Here is an 11,360-nt window from a genome sequence, read left to right as displayed (position 1 = left end):
CCGCCACCGCCACCGCCGCCGGGGAGGAGGAGAATGAAGGACAAACAGAAGAGGAAGAAGGAGCGCACGTGGGCTGAGGCCGCGCGCCTGGTGAGACCGGCCTCCGAGGGGGGCTCAGTGGAGGGGGCAGCGTGGGGGTGGGCTCGCCGCGCACCCCCACGAGGAGGGGGAGGGGCGAGGCCCTGCCCTCCATGGGAGGGGGCGGGGCAACGAAGGCTTCCTTTGGAAACGGGACAACCCCCCCGAAAGCGCGGGCTGGGGAGGGGGTCCCCCGCCGGGACGGGCTGTGGTGCTCTTTTCAGCACGCCCCCCTCTAAATTCCTGAGGAGGGGCGAGCCGGCAGCCCTGCTCCTCCCCCTAAGGGCGGCGGGGCCCCAGCCTCCCCTCCCCCCACGAATTGGCGGCGTCTGGGGGTCTGGGGAAGCTTCGTTTATTCTCCCGGGGGAGTTGGGTGACCAGGAAGGGTCGGAAGTACCTCCGTTGCTGCCTGGTGGGTAATGGGGTGGTTAGTTTGACTCCGGAGGGGGGGAAACCCCCAATTTCAAGGACGTGGTGGCATTTTGAGCTTTCCCAATTTAAACCAGGTGTGTGGAAGGAAGCAAGTGCTCACTCCCAGCTTGAACCCCCGAGCCAGTGGTTATCAAACTTTAGTGTCCTATGGGGACATCTGGGAGGTTGCCAGAAATGCTGGTTTTAGGGCCCCACTTCAGACAGGCTAACTTTTAAGATTCTGAGGTAGAGCCTGAGAACCTGCATTTTAACCAGCTTCCTAGGTGATCCAATGCAGGTGGCCCACAGACCACGCTTGGAGAAACGCTGACTAGAGTGTTTTCCTTCCCACGCTAGAACCACGACAGGCAGTTGGGAGAGAACTGACCACACTTTTCAATGAATGTCTGTGTGTGTTCTCCGTTCCTCGGTGTCCTGGTGCATGTGTTAGACAAAGACAGAGTATCTCTGTTTGAAGATAACTGCTTAGCAAAGGAGAGAGTAATTTGAGTGTTTGAAGCTGCCTGGTGAGGGGGGTTGTGAATTTTCTGTTTTCAAAGCCTCAGAGGACTTGTACGTGAAATATGTCTCCTTTTGGATTTGTACCCACAAAGCTAAAACGCTTTGAGACATGTTCTTGTAAAATCTTGCTGATGACAATAGTAACAGGTTATACTTCTCCCAGAGATGTCACTTCCTCAGAACTGTCACAGAGCAAGGTTATTGTGCAGATAGTATACTTGTCTTTTGGCACGGTGTAGTTTATATGTAATTGCTGTAATTCACTTTTAATGATGAATGAAGCTCAACCTTCTAATCTTTCATTTTATGGGGAAGTAAGTGAGGTTCTTACCTTATAGGTGTTGTGCAGAGGAATATGAATATGTGTTGGGAGTTGATATAAGCCTAGGGTACATCTTTTTCTTTCTTGGAGCCTTTAAGACTCAGTTATTGATTTCCAACCAAAGATGTTTTGTCCGTAGACATATTTTCGTTGGAGTTCCTGATTTGCTCAAGGGACAGACATAGCAGTTGTTTGTATGTGGAAGTTTTGTGTTTCTGTTAATTTGGTTTGGCATGTGAAATTTGATGATTCTGAAGTTCCTAAATTTTTTTTTTTTGTGATTCAATCAAAATTGGAAGTTTTTGGCTAACTTTCAGAATTTCTTGGAGATTTCAGGACTTCTCTAATGTTGCTTCACCCGGAAACAAATTTAGGCCTGAAGGGGAGTAGGGGAGAGCCAAAAGGATGTGTTCTCTTTCTTCTTTGAGTTTGAGTCTTGGGTGTTCATTGAAACTCTCCTCTGAGTTCCTGTTATGCAGGTGTTTATGACTCTGGGCATGCAAAGTTAGTTTACTTGCCAGAATTTTACTTGTTAGAGGTAGGGGAAAGTACTTTTAAATCCTGTGTTATTTATGTCCTGACAAAATTCTGAAATCTGTTTGTCTCAAAATTCCGCTGGCTCTTACTAGTAGTTGAAAGACTTTGGGAATTTGGGGTACATTGCTGTGTTAAGCCCGTTTAGGTGTTTGAATTTGCTGTGATCTGAGCTCTAGCATCCAGGTTGCTATTTTCTGTTTTATCATTGAATCAACTTCATGCCAGATGTTCATTAAAAATAGGAATTACTTTATGGTGGATTTATACACGGGAAAGAGGACTTGTAAGAATGTGGTGTGTAATTTTGCGTGTCTTTTATGTGTCTTTTAGTTTTCATCCCTTTGAATGAGACCTGTTGGTGATTATGAGGAAACTTTTTAGAGTCCTCTCTGCACTTTCTTAAGTTTGCTGTAACACAGTACTGGAGAGTTTGTGAATGTTGGACAGAGAAGCCTGACTAGGAGTGAGCTGTAGAGGTAGGGCAGTTAGATCACCTGAACACTTCTCTTTGAACAGGTGAATTTGGAGTGGGTGTTATGGCAGTCAGATGCATTTGCTTGGGGCAGTTTCAGATTTCTTCTGGCCTTCCTCAGATTGGTGGCTTGGATGAAAGTGGTAGCCTTAAAAAAAAACAAAAAAAAAAAACTATTTCAGTAGAGGAAGGAGGTGAATTCTGGAGAATTTCAGTAGAATGGTGTAGTGTACTCCAGGAGATTGATTTTTGCAGATGTTAATTATGTTTTGAGAAGTACTAGACGTTCTTTTTTCAAACATTTTGAAGTGTCTTTTCTAGATGTAAGAGGTAGACTTCAGGAGGTTGGGTGGGTATAAATCCTCCTGCTGTTATGTTATGAGCAATTTGTTTGGGAGAAGATAGCTGAGGGGATTTCCCTTCAAATTGAGTGCCCTTAAATGGATTCTCTCTGGCTTTGAGAAACTCTTCATTGCATGCTTTATCTTTCACTTTGATTCATGACTGACCATTCTTACATCAAACATTTTTTTCCCCTTTGAAGTAGGACAAGCGATACTTGAAAAAAAATAGTGTACTTTTTTTTTTTTTTTTGGTACACTAGGAATAGAACACAGCTGAATTGTTCTTACACTAAAAGCTGGGAGCATATACAATTTTAATAAAAGTGAATACTTTATCTTTTGATGTAACTTCTCTTTAGAGATTTACTTGCTTTAGATTCTCAGGCTCTTCCTGACTGCTGCTTAAATAACTGGTAGCTATTTTTTTCAGTCATGCTTCTTAATAAACCAAAACAAACCAAAAAAAAGCCCACCCTTCAAAAATTACCTAGCTCAGCTCACACTTAATTAGTATCAAAGAAATGATATCTTGTGGCAGTGAACACTATTAGTTTTTGCAGGTTTTATTGTGGGTTTGTTCAAGTCAGCATTGCCTACTTTGTTAGTTGGTTACATTCTTGGAATACAGAGATGGATGAGGATTGCCCCTGAGGAGCTTATGATGTTCTGGGGGTGGGGAGGATCCAGACACATGAATAGAATTTCATTACAGGCATTGGTAACTGCCATCACAGATGTATAGAATAGGGTGAACAGACATCCTGGTTCCTGCCTGTTGTCCTTTCACTCTCCAGTGTCTTGGTTTGGAAGATAAATTATATGTGTTGTGAAACTATGGGGACACTGAAAAGACATTTAACTCTGCCTGGCAGAAACCAGAGAAGGCTTCCTGGAAGAAGGTGTTTTCTAAACTGACTCATGAAGGGTGATTAGAAGTTAGCCTCATCACAGAGGGCATGAGCAGGAGCTGGTGACAAGAAATGGCGCTGAATGTGTGCTTATTTTGTATGCATTTGCAGGGCAGAGAGTGTGGGAGTGGGGAGGAACTACAGATAGTTATTGGAGCATAAAGTTTGTAGGGTGTCAGTTTGGCAATCAGGCAGAGACCAGATTGTGAGGGTCTTTTCTTGTGTGCCATGCCACTAAACACCTACTCTGTGCCAGGCACTGTATATGTAGGCAGTTACATTATTTCTAATCTTGTAAAACAACTCAGAGGAAGACATTAGTATCTTTACTTCAAAAGTGAGGCAACCAAGGCTCAAGTTGGGTAGGTAACTTTCCCAAGATTAGAAGGCCAGAATTTGAATCCAGAGCTGTCTGGTTCTAAAGCCTGTGCTTTTCCAGTGGACCAAGCTGGCTCTGGAAGCTTCAGCTTTGCTGTATATGATTAGGGAGATGTTAAAGAATTTTAAAGCAGCAAAGTGATAGGACAGGTTTGCTTTGTTGGGGTCACCTCAGGCTGTAGCTCTGTCAGAGCAGGGATTTGGTCTTGTTTAGTGATGAATCCCTAGAATCCTGCCTGGCCCAGAGCGGGTACTCCATTTATTTGGTGAATGAAGGATGGTAGCAGAGTAAGAATGGGATTTAAGGAAAGCAGAGCTGGACACAGGGATAGGCTGTTGTGTTGGGTCAGGTAAGAGACTGACTGTGAGTCCTCGGGGAGAGATGAGAGTGAAGGATGATGCCTTGGTTTCTGGTTTAGGAGACTGGACAGGCTGCCAACCAAGGTAGGATAAGAGTGGATCTGGAGGTTGGGAATTCGAGTCTACCCAGAATCACTATGAGTTGGAGTTGACTTAGTGGCAAGTGATTTTGAAGTCCCTGGGTGGTGCAGGCGTTTAAGTGCTTGCCCACTAACTGAAAGGTTGGTGGTTCAAGTTCACCCAGAGGCACCTTGGAAGAAAGGCCTGGCGGTCTACTTCCAAAAACTCAGCCATTGAAACCTTATGAAGCACAGTTTTTCTCTGACACACATGGGATTGCTGTGAATCTAAATCGACTCGATGGCAACTGATACGTTGACGATTGAGGAGGGGTGTCCAGCACAGAATTGAACATTTGAGTCTGAAGCTTGGGGAGAAGTCAAGGCTAGAGGTAGAGATTTGGGAGTTATCAGTATTTTGGTGGTACTTGAGACTATAAGAGACTATAATGTTACCTAAGGAGAATATGAAAATTGAGAAGAAGGAGACTCAGAATGGGACCATGGTAAATAGAGGTTTTATTTTAGCATCTACTTCTCCTACTGCCAGAAGAACAAACAAATCTGTCTTAGAAGAAGTACAGCCGGAATGCTCCTTAGAAGCGAGGGTGGCGAGACTTTGTCTCACATACTTTGAACGTGTTATCAGGAGGGACCAGTCCCCGGAAAAGGACATCATGCTTGGTAAAGTAGAGGGCCAGCGAAAAAGAGGGAGACCCTCAGTGAGATAGATTGACACAGTGGCTGCAACAGTGGGCTCAAACATACCAGTGATTGTGAGGCTGGCGCGAGACCGGGCAGTGTTTCGTACTGTTGTACACAGGGTTGCTACGAGTCCGAATGACTTGACGGCACCTGACAACAACACTTCTCTGAACACTGACTTCCTTTAGTGCTAAAGGTTTATATTCTTCTATAGGACTGCTGCTGAAGATACTCTCTGTGAGGTTTCTTGCTTTACATTTTATTTGTGACAGAGCAATACTTGGTTATTATAGTTGTTAAAGACTGTAAGATGTTAGTTTGATTTGGAGTAACCTCAGCAGCTGCACAGGAAGAGAAAATACAAAGATATTGACAGCCTTTTCCCCCAACTTAGAAGAATAGCATTTCTAAAACAACTCAACTTCTTAGAGTAAGAGAGCTGCTATTAGATCACTAAGAAAATATTGCCGTGACTTATAGATGATACTAACATAAATGGGCCATTACATTTCTCATGGTTTTGTTTGCATCGGTTGCCTGAAATTATAGCATCACGTTGCCAGATTGCAAAATGTACTGCGGCAGTAACACCAGAATTTCACAACACAGTGGCAAAAGCACTATATAAAAATATGGGCACTAATCAAACTTCCTTAGGAAAGAAAACCTGAATACTCTTCTGTCTTAATTTATCAGGCAGCACTATGTATTCTGTGGTTTAGCCACATTAACAAGGTCAGGTTAAGTACTAACCAGGGTTACTAAGGCCCCACATACCATAACATAAATGTTATGCTATGTATGTTACATATATACATAACATGTTTGCTAAGAAGATGTGTGTTCTTAGAATTGAGAATTAGCTAGCTGCAGTCACTTCCAGTAACTGGATATATGTATAATTTGGTTTCTAAAGTAATTTTAACTGGAAAAACAAAATTGTCACTGCTGGTACCTCCTAGCAGGACGGTAGCCCATAATACAGATTGATGCATGTAAATGGAAATTGCACACTGAATCAGGACGTTTGTATTTCTTCAGGTATTAGAAAACTACTCGGATGCTCCAATGACACCAAAACAGATTCTGCAGGTCATAGAGGCAGAAGGACTAAAGGAAATGAGGTTTGTATTGATCTTGTTGCTTAACGTGAGAGTTTCATAGGACGTGTCTTTCTATAGTTATGTAGCGATATGAGTATACATGTGTATTTATGTGTGCTCGTGTGTCTGGTGGTGGTGTTGAACTATCTCCCGGGTTGTGTCCTATGAGTGGTGTGTGGGAGTGGGTGAACATCCATTTGTTTTCCTCAGAGATCTGGTGGCTCTCCCCATCCTTGCTTCCTCTTGAGTCTTGGACATGGAGCTTGTTTTTTGTGTAAGACATTAGGGCACATTCTCTCTCGTACTTTGTTTCAGTAATAGAGAAGGGCCAGACCCTGATATGCTGTAGCGTGTACCCCTCTACACTGTACCTCTGAAGTCCTTTCTTTTATGATCAAGAGTGGTCTTATCAGTACAAAATCACTGGCTTTTTTCCTTACTGATTCTAGTCATTCATGGTAGGAATATGCTAAATTTTGAGGTGTCCTTGATTTTTCTTCTTATGTAGTTTTCATAGAGAAGCAATAAGTTAGAAATATAATAAGTACAATAGGAACTGTAAGCATGAAAATTAGTGATTGTCTTTAATACTACTTTCTCGTCACCCTCACCCCCCCAATTTTTTTTTTTTTTTAAACGAGGAAGAAGGGGAGCATAACACAGTCCCAGAACAAACATGTATGTTTTGCTGGTCAAGCTTTAGCATGTTGAATTGACCTATTAGGGTCAAAAGGTCTTTACTTTCCAGTTGTCAGTTCAGATACTCTTTAGAGTTAATATTTTGTGGGGAGGGAAGATCAGGATTGTCTAGATTACGTACATTTAAATAGTAGCTGTGCACTGTTATAATTGTGCTTTATTTTTGTTTTTATGGGCTATTTCCCATCATGCTGCTGTCTGCACTGCTGTTGGACCACTATACCTATAGAAGGTAAATTAGTCCCTTTGGGACAGATGGAATTGAGAACCTTAACTTGTTTCTGCTTCTTCATCTTATAGGAATTATGAAGCAGTCATGGTGGCTTGTGATGAGTGAGCAGCTCTGTGATTTGTAGACAGAAGTACAGTGTGTAGGAGTCAGATTGTTTGCAGGAGGACTCTGCCAGCATGTAGTTTCCCTTGTAGCAGAGATGTTAGCACACCCACTTGATACTCCAGATTCTGCACAAGGCTTCTTATAGAGACAGTGGTTCTTGAACGTTTTTTAGCAGCCAGTGTGTTGCAAAGCAGAATAAGTAATAGGTTTTTTTAATGGCTTTTTTAGAATTAGAATTTATTTTTAACACTCTGCATAAATTAGGACCTCTAGTTCTAAAAAATGCTAAGAGGCTTTACTGAAGATATATTTTTTTTTTACCACGCTGGGGAGAGGGAAGGAGGGGTACACAGGTGATTCCTAGCACTAACATGCAAGGGTCAAACTTAGTTAATAATGGGCATTTGTCTATTTTTGATAGCTTTTTTAAGATTTAGTAAGTAGCATCTGTCTCACTGAGTTGTCATTGTTTTGCAACCTACAGTTGGGTCAGGGACCATGAAACCACTTAATATGCCTTCTTTTTTGGTTTAACGTTTGAACGTTAGCCAAACCAAACCAGTTGCTGTCGAGTCGATTCTGACTCATAGCGACCCTGTAGGACAGAGTAGAACTACTCCATAGGGTCTCCAAGGAGTGGCTGGTGGATTTGACCTGCTGACCTTTTGGTTAGCAGCTGTAGCATGCTGCAGCTCTTAACCACTGCGCCACCAGGGCTCCGTTTGAACATTACTGGGTTTTAAATCTGATTTATATTTCTTTATATGTTCAAATTTAAATGATTTCTCTTGGGTTGGTATAGAATAAAACTCACCCTCCTCTCCTCCCTCAACAGAGAAAAAGAAAATGAAATACTATTCTTTTTGTGTACTTATTAGGAAATATTTAACAGAAAAAAGTGTTCTTGTTTTATTTGGACAGCATCATTGATTCTGTGGTCTTTGTGCTGATAATGTTATGTGGCAATTTCTGAGCATGATATGCAGGTTAAAATGTAGATGCTAGGAAACTCAGTTTTCCTTTTAATTAATACTAAGATTTAATTTTTAAGATTTTACTGAAACTTAATACTAAAATATTGGGTAATGTGTTTTTTTCAAAACTCCTGAGTGAACTTGGGGGTTTTTAACTAAATTTCTTAGGAATATGGTTCATATTGTCAGTGGTCACTAAAGAAGTGTTGAGTATGGAGTTGGGGGTATCCTATAACATGTCTTATCCCAGAGCTCATTGGGTGTGATTTATGTAAATTTTATTTGGCTATTCTTTTACTGCTTTCATGGTAGAATCATTGTCATGGATCTTTTCTGTATTTTTTGTTCCCTTTTTTTTTGATTTAAGAATGAGTTGGGAGGGTGTTAGTTAGGACTTGGAACAAGTGACGTATGCATTTGTATGACTCTCATTCATCCTTTTGTGTTTTTACAGTGGGACATCTCCTCTCGCGTGCCTCAATGCCATGCTACATTCCAACTCAAGAGGAGGAGAGGGGCTGTTTTATAAACTGCCTGGCCGAATCAGCCTTTTTACACTCAAAGTAAGTAATATAAACTATGTTTTAGTGCAGCAATTCTCAAACTTTTAGTGTGCATAAGGGTCACCTGGAGTGCTTGTAAAATACAGATTCTTGGGCCCTACCCCAGAGATTCTGAATCAGTAGATCTGGAGTGGGGCCCAAGAATTTGCATTTCTAGTAAGCAGTCAGGTGATATTGATGCTATTTGCTCCTAAATGACACTTTAAGTGGGGTGTTTTAGTGTGAACAGGTTATTAGGAATTATTTAGTCAAATCAGCTGTTGTCTCTATATTCTGCTTTTGCTTGTCTGTGTCTTTGTAGCTGGTACAAAATTAAGGGATAAGTATGTGCGGGGGTAATTGTAACTGTGCCTTAATTAGGATTTTGTTTGTATTAATATTGTGAAGGATAAATTACTGGGCAGCTGAAGTAAGGTCTACTGTCTGGAAAATAACTGAAGTGTGAACCTATTTGTGGAAATTCAAAAGCTCATTTGCATTTACTAAGTGATACTAATTACAAAGGAAAGAACTTAAATCAGGTAGACTTTATGATAAAGCTTAAATAGGCCTGAAATGAACAGGTTAATTTTTTTCTACTGTTTGTGATGTATATGGCTATCATTTAGACCAGAGGTCAGCAAACTTAAAAGAGCTAGATAAAACATATTTTAAACTTTGTAGACCAGTACAGTTGTAACTACTCAACTCTGCTATTGTAGCAGGAAAGCAGCCATAGACAATACACAAACAAATGGATATATTCCAATAAAAGTATGTTCCTGTAAAACTATTTACAAAAACAGATGGCAGGCCAGATTTGGCCTGCAAGCTGTAGTTTACCAACCTCTGATTTAGACATAAGATGATCTGTTGACAGTGGTGACAGTAAGAATTTGATGCTAACCCTCATACTCTCCCATAATACATTTATAAATTGTGGTAGTCAGTATATAGACCTTTCCGTTTGAGTTTTGTTTTATTAGTAAACTGTATTAATTAAAATTAAATACTTGAGCAAATACCAATTATATAACTGATTAGTCATAAACTTCGGTCTTTATGTATACATCAGATGAATCTTATGTTCAGATGTTTTCGCTGTTTATTGTTTTTATTTCTAATATTTTGGACTTTTTCCCCTTTTATCCTTGTATACTTTTATTGTTAAGAGGCAGCATAGTGTAGTGTCAAGAACTGAGCCTTGGGAGAGACGGAGTCCTGAGCTCAAAACCTAGCTTTGTAACCTCGGAGAGATGTAGCCCTTTTTATGGTGGTGTGTGCATCCCTGGCACAAGTCAGTACTTAACAAACGGTAGCCTTTATAGTATTCTTTTAGGTTCTTCATCCTTAATTGCCTGTTAATGGCATTTTTCTATTTCATTTGGGGTTAAAAGGAAGGAACATACGTTTTTCTATGAGCACCTTGAGGATAAGAACTGAGTTTTATTTATTTTTTCATAATTTGCCCTCTGGGTAGAATTCTTGGGATAGTTCCTGCTCAATAATTGAACTGAATTATATTTCTTCATTTTAATTTTAATGTATCTTTGAGTTATATTTTTTCCTGCCTTATTTTCCTGCCTTATTTATGAGCTTTCATTTTTCCATGACAAACCTCTGAAAGCACCATTGTATGAATCTGTTGTATGCCTGGTGTCTGCTTCTCCCAATCTGCAGCCTGTGTCTGAGATGCATTGACTGAAGAAGATGTGCTTATTTGTGTATCATCTTCTCTGCCTTCAACCTTGTGTTACTTATCCTTCTTAGCATGTTGCTCATTGGAGTTGTACGTCAGCAAGCATCACTTCTCTGATATTTGTTGTGCTCTCTTTGGATTAATCGTTTGCTTGACTGGTTCCTCCAATTAGACTGTAAACCCCTTTAGGGCAGAGTCTATGTCTTACTCGTTTCGGTATCCACAGTACTGGGTGTAAGTAGCCGTCTATAAATGTATATTTAATGAATAAACTAGTGAATAATGGCTTCATTGTAGTACTTCATTATTATCCTTTTGTTATCTGACATGTGATGATAAATTTTGCTCATAATTGTGGTGAAACTGTTCATAGATCTGCCTCTGGCATCTAGCTCAAATCTCAAAGCCAAAATGAAGGGTGCATACAGCTGTAGCTTTGGTAGAATTTTAGCTTGTTTAATGATATCTCTGTGTGTGTGTATGTCTTGACGTGTTTGACCTGGTAGAAAAGCAATATATGCTTATGTGGAAAATGTAGGTTTCTAACAGAAAGCGAAAGTAACCTATAAAATTCTGCCACCTGTAACCACTCTTAGCAATATATTATTATTCCAAACAAACAAAAAAACCAAACCCCTTGCTGCCAAGTCGATTCCGACTGTATCGACCCTGTAGGACAGAGTAGAATTGACCTATAGGATTTCCAAAGAGTGGCTGGTGGATTCGAACTGCTGACCTTTTGGTTAGCAGCCAAGTTCTTAACCACTGTGCCACCAGAGCTCCATTATTACTCCAGATGTTTTATATTAATAACAATTTAGATGATTAATAAATTAATAAAGAATTGGATCATACTCCTTATAGCTTTGCTTCTTGCTTTATTCAGTTAATATATTTTAAACCACTTTCT

At 40.6% G+C, this 11,360-nt stretch overlaps 1 protein-coding gene across 1 annotated transcript in view; it reads left to right on the top strand.

Annotated features, from left to right (window-relative positions):
• Window positions 1–33: 33 nt before the first annotated feature.
• ASXL1 (ASXL transcriptional regulator 1) overlaps window positions 34–11,360 on the top strand; it is an 80,787-nt gene continuing 69,460 nt past the window's right edge. The window contains exons 1-4 of the mRNA XM_004370455.3: window positions 34–90; window positions 6,138–6,220; window positions 7,128–7,130; window positions 8,664–8,772. Of these exons, the coding sequence (XP_004370512.1) occupies window positions 34–90; window positions 6,138–6,220; window positions 7,128–7,130; window positions 8,664–8,772 (252 nt within the window). The remainder of the gene's footprint in view (window positions 91–6,137; window positions 6,221–7,127; window positions 7,131–8,663; window positions 8,773–11,360) is intronic.

The sequence above is a fragment of the Trichechus manatus genome, unplaced genomic scaffold (assembly GCF_000243295.1).
Source record: "Trichechus manatus latirostris isolate Lorelei unplaced genomic scaffold, TriManLat1.0 scaffold00008, whole genome shotgun sequence".
NCBI classification, from domain to species: domain Eukaryota; kingdom Metazoa; phylum Chordata; class Mammalia; order Sirenia; family Trichechidae; genus Trichechus; species Trichechus manatus.
This window is presented reverse-complemented; position numbering and strand designations above follow the sequence as displayed.